The sequence below is a fragment of the Bos indicus x Bos taurus genome, chromosome 29, assembly GCF_003369695.1.
Source record: "Bos indicus x Bos taurus breed Angus x Brahman F1 hybrid chromosome 29, Bos_hybrid_MaternalHap_v2.0, whole genome shotgun sequence".
Classification (NCBI taxonomy): domain Eukaryota; kingdom Metazoa; phylum Chordata; class Mammalia; order Artiodactyla; family Bovidae; genus Bos; species Bos indicus x Bos taurus.
In genome coordinates this window covers 32557196-32571776 of record NC_040104.1, presented here as the reverse complement: position 1 = coordinate 32571776, position 14581 = coordinate 32557196, and the positions used below count along the sequence as shown (strand labels likewise).

Below are 14581 nucleotides of genomic sequence, written 5' to 3'. Positions count from 1 at the left end.
TGCCAGGCACTATGTTAGTAACTTATATGGTGGTGGTTTAGTCGCTAAGTCGTGTACGACTCTCATGACCCCATGGACTGTAGCCTGCCAGGCTCATCTGTCTATGGGATTCTCCAGGCAAGAACACTGGAATGGGTTGCCATTTCCTTCTCCAGGGGATCTTCCCATCCCAGGAATCAAACCTGTGTCTCCTGCATCGCAGGCAAATTCTTTATTGACTGGGCTATGAGGGAAGCCCAGTAACTTATGTATGTTAACATAATTCGTCCTCACAAATTAACCTTGTGAAGAAATTATCATCTCCATTTCACAGGTAGGAAACAGACTTTCCTGGAGACTCATAATTGGTATGGTGATACAACCAGATTAGAACTAAGGTCTTCTGAGTCTCTGTCCTGGGTTTTTTTCCCACTGTGGCAGGGAATTGAGAAAGAAGATGTCAGAGAGGTCTTATAAAGGAGATTGCAGTAAAGCCTTTGGTCTGTTGTTCCTTAGTGAGGAGGAGGAGCCCTGGGGCTCATGCCATATGGCGGAGAGGATAACACCTGCTTTGTAAAAACCTGTACTGATTTTAGTATCTACAGTTAAAACCACCAGATTGTCAAGGACATTTTCTCCCCAATTCAGAACATTATCCCTGTGGCTCAGTCCTCTTTATTTCCTTACTAGTTATATGTGGGGATATGGTTTGTCCTGTGATAGCATGGCATCGTTTTCCATATTGGTTTCACACAGATCATTCCATTTGATATTGGAAATATTTGAATGATACTGTAATCTCCTGACACAAGGAACTGGGACTCAGAGATAACATGACATGCTTCCTATCCTTGAATGAATTAGTAGTAGAAATGAGTACAATATTAAGTTCTCTGCAGCATTCATTTATACATTTAACCATAGATATTTATTTAGCACTTTCTTTGTGCCCAGGTATTGGTGATACAGAGATAAAATTTTTGCATTATCTTAGTCCCTGAGAAAAAATAGAAGGATGAGGGCTGCAAGAGGAGTACATGAATAACATAAAATGAGGGTCATATTTAATGGAGTGATTTATTCTGCTTGGTAGTACAGGATAGTTGGCACAAGGTTCTTGGGCCCTCACAGTTTGTTCATTTAATAAACATAACCTTTAATGTTTCTTCTAGTTCTAAAATTCTTTTATTTGTGGCTCATTGGTCTGAGATCCATCTCAGATTATTTAGCATTTTAATGCCTGAGCTCTGATTTATAAAATGGTCACCTACTATGTTATAGGCTCTGTGGGTGCCCAAGAGTCAAGGATGGGTAAGGTCTTTGCTCTTGATCTCACTACTTAGTGAGGAATCAGAACACGTAAACAAGGATTGATAACACAGTGTCAGGTAAGTAACACAGTGTCAGGTAAATGTAGGCAATGATACCAGCCAGAAAAAAGGGCCATCAATGCTTTCTTGTGTGAGGTAGCATGAACAAAAGCCACATTGTTAAGGATCCATCATGTCAGGTGAAAGAACTTGGACTCTCCACTTGAGCTAAGGAAGTATTTTAAATAATGTAGTTAGATGTTTATTTTAGTCTAAACTACCATCTTAGAAAGGGCTTTCCTGGTGGCCCAGTGGTAAAGAATCTGCTTGCCAGTGCAGGAGATGTGGGTTCAGTCCTTGGGTCAGCAAGATCCACTGGAGAAGGAAATGTCAACCCACTCCAGTATTCTTGCTGGGAAAATCCTTGGATAGAGGAGCCTGGCAGGCTACACTCCATGGGGTCAGAAAGAGTTGGATACGACTGAACTACTGAATAACAACAACCATTTTAGAAAGAGACCTCTGGAATTTGGATCTGTGTAGTGGGATGAATTCATATCTCTGTCTGTCTTGCTATGCTTAATTTCTTAAATTCAGAAAAGATACATAAAAATAAATTCAAAACAATGCTTATTAATGAACCATTGTTGGAAATTTATGGAAGATAGAAAGCAGATAAGATCAGATTGACAGCAGAAAGTACAGCTGCTCTGTATGTGGAATATATATAAAATATTCTCTCACACAGCTGCTCTGTATGTGAGAGAATATATATAAAAAACAGGAAAGAGTCCTGGGTAATCTTCAAGAGTAAATTACTTTAAATTCTGTAATTGAAAAAGCTGGGGTAGCCTCCATGTTAAGTGAGCAAAAGGTATCAGAAGGTTGATCCTAAGCTTAAAAGACACTTTTCTAAAGAAAGTACACTGACCTTTTCCAGTCCTGTGGCCACTGCTGAGTTTTCCAAATTTGCTGGCATATTGAGTGCAGCACTTTCACAGCATCATCTTTTAGGATTGGAAATAGCTCAACTGGAATTCCATCACCTCCACTAGCTTTGTTTGTAGTGATGCTTCCTAAGGCCCACTTGACTTCACATTCCAGGATGTCTGGCTCTAGGTTAGTGTGAGTGATCACACCATCATGATTATCTGGGTTGTGAAGATCTTTTTTGTATAGTTTCTGTGTATTCTTGCCACCTCTTCTTAATATCTTCTGCTTCTGTTAGGTCCATACCATTTCTGTCCTTTATTGTGCCCATCTTTGCATGATTACTGAGGAAGGCTTTCTTATCTCTCCTTGTTATTCTTTGGAACTCTGCTTTCAAATGGGTATAGCTTTCCCTTTCTCCTTTGCCTTTAGCGTCTCTTCTTTTCTCAGCTATTTGTAAAGCCTCTTCAGACAACCATTTTGCCTTTTTGCATTTCTTTTTCTTGACGATGGTCTTGATCACTGCCTCCTGTACAATGTCATGAACCTCCATCCATAGTTCTTCAGGCACTCTGTCTATCAGATCTAATCCCTTGAATCTATTTGTCACTTTCACTGTATAATCGTAAAGGATTTGATTTACCCAACAGGTAAATATTGTTAATATTTAGTGTTTAGCCTTTCCAAGGGTGGTAAACTAGATCATCACATTTTTTTTTTTTTTTAAGACTTGCTGGACTAATTCTCTGATTTTTTAAAATATTTACTCTATTTTCCTTGCCTTAATTTTGCAGCATAGATATGTAGACTGGTTTTCAGATTTGCCTACCATCAACTTGAGATTTGGTCTTTTTAACAGTTACTGCTCATCTATTTGTCTTTGCCTCCTTTGCTAATCCTGCCTTCTTTCCTGTTTTCCCCAACCTTCTGGGTTTAATGGCTTTAACAGGCCATTATTTATTATAGTTCTAATGAGATTTTAAGAAATAGATGCCTATGTTCAATCTGCCATCTTTATCAGGCATTCCTGAGGAATTTTTACTTTTAACTCCTTACATATCTGTATTATATAAAATGTAAGATAAGAACCTGCTGGTTTTACATATAACTTAAAATTTTTACTTTTAAAAGATAGCATTATTGACTGTTATTTATATACCGTAAAATTCATCCATACTAGTTGAATTGTACAATTCAGTGATTGTATTAAATTTATAGACTTGTGCAGCTGTCTCTACAATCTATTTTTGGAATATTCCCATCACCACAAAGAGTTCCCTAGTATTCTTTTACAGTTCATTCCAACTCCCATGCCCAACCCTAGGAAACCACTGATATTCTTTCTGTCTATATAAACGTACATTTTCCAGACATTTTATGTAAATGGACTCATAGACCATGTAGTCTTTTGTGTCTAGCTTCTTTCACTTAGTATAATACTTGTGAGTTTCATCCATGTTTTAGCATGTATCAGGACATCATTCCTTTTTATAAAAGTCTGAATAATATTTTATTGTATTGATTATTCATCAGTTGATGGGCATTTGGCTTTTTTCTTATTTTTGATTATTATAAATAATGCTCATACTAACATTCATGTACAAACTTTGGTGTGGATCTGTGTTTTCATTTCTCTTTGGTATATACCTAGGAGTAGAATTTCTAAGTCACGTGGTGATTCTATGTTTAACCATTTGAGGAACTGCTAGACCGTGTTCTACAATGGCTGCACCTTTTTACACTCCCACCAACATTAGGATGCTTCTAATTTCTACATATCTTCTCCCACATTTGTTATTGTCTGTCTTTTGATTATAGCCATCTTAGTGGATATGAAGTGGTATCTCATTGTGGTTTTGATTTGCATTTCCTAATAATGATGTTGAGTATTGGGCATGTGCTTATTGGCCATTTGTTTATCTTCTTTGGAGAAATTTTTTGTCGTTGTTTACCTCTTAATTTAATTCTACTGTGGTTAAATAAGACATTTTGTGTGTTTTCAGTCTTGAAAATTTATTGAGATATGTTTTATGGCCCAGCATATATTCTAGTCTGAAGAATTATCCATAAATGGTTAAAAGTAATGTGTGTTCTTCAGAACTTGGGTGGAATGTTTTGTATATGTCAGTTAGGTTGCATTGACTGATAGTGTTGTTAAAATCTATATCATTGCTCATTATTGAGATCTCTTTCAGGGCTGTCCAGAAACTTTAACTTTCTGGTTGTCCCTTTTGAAGCTTTTATGTATGTGCACAAAGCCAGGCATGTATGACTAGTGTAGGACCTCTCTCTAATGTCTGTTGTATCTTTGAGCAGTCTTGGCCAGAATTCACTTGCCCTATCCATGATTGCAGCCTCAGGCTAGCAGCTGTTGACCCTCTCCTGCTGCCGTCTCTGGGAGGTCACTTCCACTGATGGCCCCACTGGGCCTTTGCACTGCTCACTCCTCCAAATGAAAGTGAGCCCTCTTGGACCACATAGTTGCAGCCTGCCTTCCCTGGAAGAAACCCTGCTCTAATGAAGCTAGGGTGGGATGGATGGGAGAAATCCTGGCCAGAACATCAGAGATCCCTATGTTTTTACCCAAAGTTCAGCAGTTTTAAAATGATAAGCACTTCTCAGTAGTATATGTAGGCACCTGGAGGTTTCGGGAACATTCCAAGCATGTTCCCTTTTCAGAGTCTTTGTATCTCTTCCATCTGCCAGGAATATTCTTTTCCCAGAGGGTCTGATGGCTTGTTTTCTCATTTTATTCTGGCCATTAAAGAGATCTTTTCATGACTACTTATATCTAAGGTAATAATTCCTTACTTTAAATCAATCTCTACTCTCACATGTTTCTTACTATTACCTGGCAATTTGGTGATGAATATTAAATGTATCTTCTTCTAAAATGTAAGCCATAGGACCAGGCACTTTATCTACAGTGAATCAGTGGATGAGTTGGAGTCACTTTTAAAAAAGAGCTTTGTAGTTATTAACCATAATGATAATTTAATTGATTCCTTACATCTTTCTGAGTGTTTTTATACCCACATCACTTCATTTCTTTCTCCATGTGGTCCTCTAAGGTAGGCAGAGAGCTTCTTGTCATCATTTCCATTTTATGGATGAGAACTTTGGCTTAAAGTGGGATAGCCTTGGCAAAGAACACAGGGATAAGCAATAAAATTCTGGGAAAGAAACCTATATCTCTTGATTCTAGTAGTCGTTAATACAACCACCCAAAGCCATCACGTGTGGAAATCAGAATGTGTTGCTAAGGACGGTGATGAAATCCCCTCCCGCACAGTTTTAGAAAGCAACAAACTTGGTGTTTATAGTCTACAGTGGGTAGCCCTAGGCCCCCAAGAGGATGGAGAGGCTGCTGAGTTAATTTTATTCTCATTTTGGGTTCCTAGTTAAATTTTGTTGAGTGGAATATAAGGGGAAAACAAATTAGAGTGGAAAAGTATCAAAATATGTGCTTTCACAGGGAAAGAACCTCTATTGGATTTTAGAACTGAAAGTGACTTAAGGGCACCCCTCAAATTATACCAGTTCTCACCTCCACATTCCTCAAGTGATGAAACTTGAAGCCGAGAGGATGGATTCATTGCCTGTAGTCACTAAAACTAGTTGCTTACAAATGCCTGTCGCTGGCAGTTTTTAAGTTATGTCCTGCACTGGAGGTCCTGTTAGAATCTATGAGGATGCCAACTTTCCCTACTTAGTATGTCAAATGTGGTAAAGGCCACTCTCCCACACATAACTCCAGTATAATATTCAACTAAATAAGTTCCTTTACTTAGCCCATGTTGTTCTGATATTCCTCTCTCCAGCGGCCTCAAATGGCAGCAGAAGGGGAATTGTCCGTCTGTCTGTGTCCTGCATCAGATGGTGAGCTACTTTTAGGACTTGGACCATCTTTTTCATCTTTGTACATTTATATCAAAAACATTCATCACAGTGTCTTACTGAGCACAAAGTAGATGGTCTGAAAATAATCTGAAACTGTTGAATTATGTCAATATCTACTAAAAGATCTGTATTGCTTCTCTGATCCTATACTATAACCATTTAATCTCTGTCAAAAATCTCATATTTTGGAGCTATTTTATCTCTTGAACATGTGTTGTAAACAGTAATGGTATGATCTTTTTGCCTGGACTTGCCCTGAAACTTGCCAGTCTTGGCGCAGCTTTATTATAGTTTGTGTGGGAAAATCAAGTTTCTGAGGTTATAGCAGATTCAATTAGTGGTGCTGGTAAGGGTCATTCCAAGACAGGGCAGAAGCTTAAGGAAATAGGTAGCATCTGATCTGGGGAAAATCTCATTGCTTCTTGTGACAAGGGTCTCCTGATGTTCTGTATCTGCAGGTTGAGGTGAGGGTACCTGATAACATAAGGGGTGCAGTATATTTTGGTAAAGAAGGAAAAGGAGAGGCAAAGACCTTTCATAACTTCTATTTACCATATCAGAAAGGACTACAGAATTATAATGATAAGCTTTGTAAAATTCTGAACTTTTGATCCCTTTCCTACATGTTGTACTTTATCCTCTCTTCCGCACAGAGAGTAAAATTCATAGAGAAGAAGGAAATATGAGCTTGTCTTCAGGGTTTGGTTTGGCGTAGGCAGGTAGAAAAGCTGTCAGTTGGTTTCCCCATCCACAATTAGGCTTTGGGTGGGAGAAGGAAGCCCTCCAGGGACTGAAGGGGGAGTGGTAGCTAAAAGAAGAGAGGGGAGATGGCTGAGTTCCTGAGGCCAGCTACAAAGTGGAGAGCTTGGAGGCTGATGTGTGTTTCAGAAAGAGTGTCAGGAGAAGGTTTCTTCTGGGAGATTGGTGACCCTGGTAGTTTAAGTTCCATGTTGGCTTAACCTAATGAATCTGGCTTTTGTCACTGTGCAGAATGTGAAGGCGGTGTCTGAGACCCCTGCAGTGCCACCAGTTTCAGAAGATGAAGATGATGATGATGATGGCACCCCACCCCCAGTGATTGCTCCACGCCCAGAGCACACAAAATCTGTGAGTCTTTGTGATTTATTAGAGTTTGGAGGTGGGGAGTAAGGGATGGGTGCCAAGGTCTAGAAGTTTAATACTCTGGTAGGGATCCTGAGATTTTGGAGGTGGTGAAATAACCAAATTACCTTGATTGAAAGGTACTTTCTGTATGATTAAAGACAGAAAGTGGTGTAATTATTTATCGTTGATTTGCAGATAGTCCCAAAGTGTCCTAAATAGTTGGTCTTCGTACCAACTTAGCCCTACTTTCTTTACAGACAGGAAGATATACAGAATTAATGTTACTTAGTGTAGAAGTAACATAAATTGTTCCAGTCTCCTAGGAAGCAACAAATTAGCCTGCTATAGATCGTTTCTTCTCTGTTAAATGTCCAGTGTTCAGGCTCTTAAGACATTATTGATGATACTGAAAGACTCAAGAGAATTTGTAAAAACATTAGTGCCATTAATATCCTGGACATCAGGAGTGCATTTTGATGCTGGATATTGGCAGTGATTTTTATTTAACTTCCTTTGAGGTTCTTGCATTTCATAATAGCCATGGTCCCTTTGCCCTCACTTTGCATAATCTGCGTTTTACATGATTTAGCATCACTGAGCACTGATCTATCATTAGATGATACTACTAGTGTTTCTTTGTTTGGACTTTTTATTATGACAAGAGAATGATTTAGGGCTTAAACTCTGTGGTAATTCAAAGAAGATTGTCTCTGAACTAGAGAATTCGTGGAAGTATTCAAGCAGATGTTGGTTGACTGAGTATGGGAGATGCTGTGGAGGCAATTCAAGGGGATTAGATGACCTTTTAGAATTATAATTTATAAGCAGAATCTGTGGAATCACTGCTTCTATAGGTTACAAAGTCACTTTAAGGATAATGAGCTTCAGAATCAGAGAGTTGTCCAGAGATGTCACATTGGAAAGGTTTTTTCGATTTGCAAGCATGTTCATTTAAAAAAATTTTCCCATTAAACCATGAATTCCTTACAAGTAGAGGAAATATATATGTGTGTCTGTGTATATATATGTAGAGGATATATATGTGTGTGTTTGCAGTGATTAACATAGTTCTTAAAGGGTTTTAGAAAGGCAGTATTGAATGACTGATAAATTTGATCTTCATAGCATTCCTCTCTAAAAAGATACTGTTAATTCCTAATTTATAAAAGAAGAAGAAGTTGAGATTTGGAGAGGTAAATTGATCTATCCAAAGAGTCTAAGCAAAATAGCCAGAACTGAAAGCAGGTAATTTACCCCAGGTCCAGGTTATATTCCAGCATAGCATAGTGGCCTTTTTTATATGAGCAGACCTGTGCTGGGAGCCAGAAAAAGAGAATGTTAGAGAAGGAAAAGGCAGGGTTCTTCCCCTCAAGGAGCCATGTCAGAACCAAAGGAGGAGGACAAGGCATGAAATTCATGTTTAGGTGCCAGGGATATAGTTTGTCTACATGTGCAAGAGTAGAAAATTAAGAAATCACTATGCTGGAGTAGTCAGTAAAGAAACAATAGTGTCTGATCTCAATGTTTCAACTTATTGCTATTTCCACTAGCAATAAGTTAGTGGAAAGTTCTCTTCCATTTCTGCCTATTATAACCATGTCCATCCTTCAAGATCTGGCTGAAGAACCCCATTTATTTGTTTGGTGATTCATGAAACTTTTACCTGAATGCTTACTTTTTGTTAGACGACTGGTTAGATATAGAAGTTCAGTGATGAACAACTCAGATTCTCTGTCTTCATAGAGCTTTTGTGTGTGTGTGTGTTTGTCACTCAGTCGTGTCTGACTCTTTGCGACCCCATGGATTGTAGCCCACCAGGCTTCTCTGTCCATGGAATTCTCCAAGCAAGAATACTGGAGTGGATTGCCATTCTCTTCTCCAGAGGAACTTCCCAACCCAGGAATCGAACCCTGCTCTCCTGCATGGCAGGCAGATTCTTTACCGTTTGAGCTATAGGGAAGTCTTTAGACTAACCCAAGTATTGTTGTGACGTTTTTATGAAAAAAGTGATAAATGCCTTGAAGCATCTCCTGTGGATGGGCGGTAGAACATGTGATCACTTCTTCTGAACCTCAGTAGTATATAGATTGTTCTTTTTTTCTATTTGTCCTTTCTGCCTAGTTAGGACTTTCTCCAAGACTTCCTTCACAGAAATAGTGGATGGGGCATTTTGTACAGCAAGGCAAAGAACAGATTCTCAGTAAATGCTTATTAAGTATTATTATTATTGAATAGGCAGTATAATAATATTAGCTGAAATTTGAAAGCTTAATGTCTCCTGAGTGTGATGCTACTTATTTCACACATTAATTAGTTTATTTATGGTTTATTAGCAACTCTGTGGAGAAGGCAACGGCACCCTACTCCAGTACTCTTGCCTGGAAAATCCCATGGACAGATGAGCCTGGTGGGCTGCAGTCCATGGGGTCGCAAAGAGTCGGACACAACTGAGCAACTTCACTTTCACTTTTCACTTTCATGCATTGGAGAAGGAAATGGCAACCCACTCCAGTGTTCTTGCCTGGAGAATCCCACGGACAGGGGAGCCTGGTGGGCTGCCGTCTATGTGGTTGCACAGAGTTGGATACGACTGAAGCGACTTAGCAGTAGCAGCAGCAGCAGCAACTCTATAAGATAAGTATCACTAACATCACTATTTTACAGACAAGGAAACTAAAGCATAGAAAAGTTAAGTAGTCTGCCCAAAGTCATACAATTGGTAAGAATAAGATTTGGAATTTAAGTCTGGCAGGTTCCAGAGTCTGTAATCTAAATAACTCTATCCCATGGCCTCTTAAAGAAGAACAATTGCAGTTTTTTCTCTGTGAGCGTTCAGGATTTAAAAAGGGAGTAACTCAAATGAAGGTAATGTTCAGTGTTGTATTAGCAGTGAAAAGTACTGTAGGAATACAGGATATTCATTTCAGCTTGGGAAAGAACAGAATTTTATAGAAGGGGATTCCCATCTAATGATAGGATGTCCTTTAAACCCTTTATAGTGAGAGTTGTGTAGCTTATATTGATTATTTTAAGTGCTCAGACTCTCACTAACCCTTGTAAAAAGTGAGAGAAAGGAAGATCATTCCATTCTCACAGCCTGGGCGTAGAGGAAGAGTATCATAGGATTCTTCATTAGCAACTCAATGGAGAAGGCAATGGCACCTCAAAGGTATAGAAGAGATGAGTTTACTGAGATTTGTTCTTCTTTGGATGTTCTAACACATAAATCTAAGAGAGGCTGGCCTCACCAAATGTTTGCACCAACAATGCAGGTATACACACGGTCTGTGATTGAACCACTTCCTATTACTCCAACTCGGGATGTGGCTACATCTCCCATTTCACCTACTGAGAATAATACCACTCCACCTGATGCTCTGACTCGGAATACTGAGAAGCAGAAGAAGAAGCCTAAGATGTCTGATGAGGAGATCTTGGAGAAATTACGTAAGCACTTTGTAGGTTTTTAAATTTCCCTCTGGTATGTGACTGGTTGAGCACAAGAGAATTCTATTGCTATAAAGATCTAGGTTCTGTGCTAGGTGTATGTCAGTGGCGGCTGTGCTTTATATCTTGCCAGACTGTGCCTCTTCTCACCCGTCCCTACACCCACCTCCTCTGTCTCACCAGCCCTGATTAGATGCTATGTTAGGATGGGAATATGATGAGAGAGTATGTGAATAGCCCACTTCAAAGGCTGGGAATCACTTACCACAGGCATGGCTTATGGAGATGACAAATAGCTTTTACTTACAATATAATCTGAAAGGTTGTGTTGAGAAAGACTGAGGTCTTGTGTAAACCTGGTGAGGAAGAGTGCTATGTTGGTTATTGATGTTTCTGTTGGCAGAAGACAGATCTGCCATTTGGTTGTAGAAAAAGAAGGAAGGGAAACTAACATTTTGTGAGCCTGTAATATGTACCAAATGAACATTTATTCCTCATTTTAGCCCTGTGAAGACAGACATTATAATCCTTATTTTTTGCAGTTAAGTTATTTGAGGCTAGGAATGCTAAATGCTCTGCAAAAATTCATGCAGCCAAAAAGTGACAGATCTGGGATTAGCATGCAGCTTGTGCTCCTGTAATCAGAGCATGCTATTTCTTGCAGTCAGGTGGGAACTCCCATTTTGCTTTTTAGTGATGAGAATTATTAGGGCAGCTTGTTTCTCTTTTTCAGTAATCTGCAGGAGAATTCATATGAGAAGAAAGGAATGGGTTGGCCTGTAGGCTTGAAAAAGCCATCTGAGAAGGCTTTTGATTTATTCTTTGAACTTATGTACTTCTAAAGAGGATTTGATGTGACTGATCTGGTGAAGTCTGCCCACTGGCATTGCTTTCTAAAGCTGAGGTTTCTGGTTCCTTAGCTTAGTGGCTTTTGATTTCATCCTGATAATTCTTATTTGACTTTTTAAAAAAAATTTCACTCTTTCCAAAGTTGCCCTTGCCCAGTGTTAGTTGCTCAGTCATGTCCAACTTTTTGCAATCCCATGGACTGTAGCCCAGCAGGCTCTTCTGTCCATGAAATTCTCCAGGGAAGAGTATGGAGTGAGTAGCCATTCCCTTCTCCATGGGATCTTCCTGCCCCCAGGATGGGACCTGAGTCTTCTGCATTGCAGGTAGATTTCTTTACTGTCTGAGCCATGAGGGAAGCCTCGCCCTTACCCAGAGTCCTTCTATGAAGTGATGAAATAAGAAAAGCCACTTACCTTGGCATCTATTTACTCCTGTATGTATTCTTTTTCTCTGAATCAGATTTTTTTTTAGAAACAGTAATACTTAGAACATAGGATTATGCAAAAACAGATTGGCCTGAGAGTTAAGGACCCTTGGGTTGAAGCCCTAGCACAGTCATTAACTTGGGTCTTGGGCAATTTTCTACTGTTCCCTGGTCCTCCTTTTTCTCATCTTTTAAATAGGAATGTTAGTCCCTGTCTCATTTGTAAATCAAATGAGATAATGTGTTTGAAAAGTATCAAATCCTAGTAATTGATATTATTGGAAAGTGCTTTGGAGTGGAAGACCAAACCTGAACTCCTAATCTTAACTCTGATACCACTTTGCTGTGTGACCTTGAGGGGAAGTATCTTCCCTTTGGTGGGGCTCAGTTTTACCATCTTCAGAAGACTTTTTTTTTTTTTGAAGCTGTGAACTTTCTCATACCTCTGTGTTTTTGCACTTAAAATACTTTTTTTGTAACCCATTCTTGACTTTCTCTCCCTGGAAAATTCCTCCTAACCCTGTAAAAATTAGTTCAGGTTCATTTCCCTTCTGAGGCCTTCCTGGTCTATATTTTTGCTTCTTTTTGTATCACAGCAATTACTATATGTTCATGGAACTTTATACATGGTGTCTGTTTCCTGTATGAGATTACAGCTTCTTGAGAGCAGAGACTGTCTTAACTGGGTCTCATCTGTTGGGTCCATTAACTGGGTCTTCATTTGTTGCACTCAACCTAGGGCTTAGTGCATAATAAGTGAGCATATTAAAATTAGAAAATGTTCATTGAATTGATGAATTTAAAAATGAATGAATAACTTTTAGGAGATTAGAAATGGATTAGGGTACTATTAATAAAAGTGGTAAGGAGGTGAAACTTTTGGTTGAAACTTAGGAGGGAAAGCTAAGCACCTTAGTGTGGTTTTAGGGTATTGCAGATAGTTCTTTAATCTTTGCTGGCTCAGAGTTGGGGGAACATGGGGCTTATTTTGTATTGTTGATCTGGGAAAAACTGATTTATGTTCTCTGTTTCTTTCAAAGGCAGCATAGTGAGTGTGGGTGATCCTAAGAAGAAATACACACGGTTTGAGAAGATTGGACAAGGGTTAGTAGGCGCCTTTTGTTTCCCTAGAAAAATGACTTAAAATCATATGTGCTGATATATATGATTTTGCTTTTGTTTTGCCTCTTATAAACCTTTTTCTTCATTCTCCACCTCACCCCTCACCCATCGGAGGGTGTTTTATTAGGCTGATCTCAGGCTTCCAGAATTATGTTTTAATATGTGAGATGTGCCATTAGCTGACATTGTTGCTAAAAATATCCCTGCACTGAGAGTGCAAAAACCATTTATTTTCTTAGCACAAAAACCTTCCCAAATTATAGCTCTGCTTTTCCATATTAACCTTGTTTACCTGGTGCTGAGACTTACTAGCACTAATATGAAATGAAAGACAGAACTCACAGACTCTTCTGCTAGTATATGGGACCTGTTTTTCTAGTGGATGACAGAAATCATATCTCTTACTCTCTGGTTTCTTTTCTGGATCTTATATTCTGACCTCAGTGTACGATTCAGCAAATCTTAGCTGAATCTCTGTTAGATACTGTGCCATGAGTACAGCTATGAATCGGACCATATCTGCTTTCAGAGAGACCCTCATATCTACAGAAGGAGATAGGCAGACAAACAAAAAATTATAATATACTGTGATAAGTCTTAAAAGTGTTTTTGAGCAAGAGAAGCCAGATATAAAAGAGCAAATACTGTGTGATTTTTTTATATGAAGTTAAAGAACAGGCAGAACTAATACATGCTAATGTAAATCAGAATAATGGTTGTGTCTGGGAGGATTAGGAAGTAGCATGAGGGAACTTTGAGGGGTTGATGGTGAACATGTAGGTGTGTACATATTGAAAAATCATCAAGTTGTACACTTAAGATTTGTGCAGATTAATTTAGGTAAGTTATGACTTTATATAAAAGAGAAAAAGAATGAAATTTCTATAGAGATACCCAATTAGCTAAAATTAAAAAGAAACTGAAAAAAGTATCTGGCTTGTAGAAAGCTCTCAGTGTTACATGAATGAAAGCATTGTTGTTAATGAAGTCATTGAAGTTTTCTGTTTTTTCTTTCTTTTTAAATTTTTGATGCGTCAGAGCATCAAAAATTGTGGCACCATAGTTGTGGCTCATGGGATCTTCCTTGCAGCATGTGGGATTTTTAGGTGCGGAATGGTGGCTTCTCTCTAGTTGTGTTGTGCAGTCTCCAGAGTGTGTGGGCTCTGTAGTTGTGGTGCATGGGCTTCGTAGTTTTCAGTACATGGGCTCTCTAGTTGAGGCATATGGGCTTAGTTACCCTGAGACATGTGGGATCTCAATTCCCCAGCCAGGGATCTAACCCGAATCCCCTGCATTGGAGGGTGGATTCTTAACCACTGGAATGCGAGGGAATTCCTCAGGTTTCTTTCTTATATATCTATAAACTTCTGAAATAAGATAAAGTAATGCATAGTATACTGATGTTGTATTTGTTCAGTGTTCTATAGCTTACAACTGTTATTTGCATCTATTGTTCAATTTAATCCTCAAAGTAGCCCTGGACTTGAGTGGATCTCCTTTTTCCCTGGTCCAGTGC

At 38.9% G+C, this 14581-nt stretch overlaps 1 protein-coding gene across 4 annotated transcripts in view; it reads left to right on the top strand.

The window, feature by feature from the left end:
- PAK1 (p21 (RAC1) activated kinase 1) overlaps positions 1 to 14581 on the top strand; it is a 161661-nt gene that overhangs the window by 109750 nt on the left and 37330 nt on the right. For all 4 annotated transcript variants that reach the window (XM_027531450.1, XM_027531449.1, XM_027531451.1 and 1 more), the window contains 3 exons: positions 7110 to 7226; positions 10496 to 10670; positions 12984 to 13047. In XM_027531450.1, coding sequence (XP_027387251.1) covers positions 7110 to 7226; positions 10496 to 10670; positions 12984 to 13047 — 356 coding nt within the window. The remainder of the gene's footprint in view (positions 1 to 7109; positions 7227 to 10495; positions 10671 to 12983; positions 13048 to 14581) is intronic.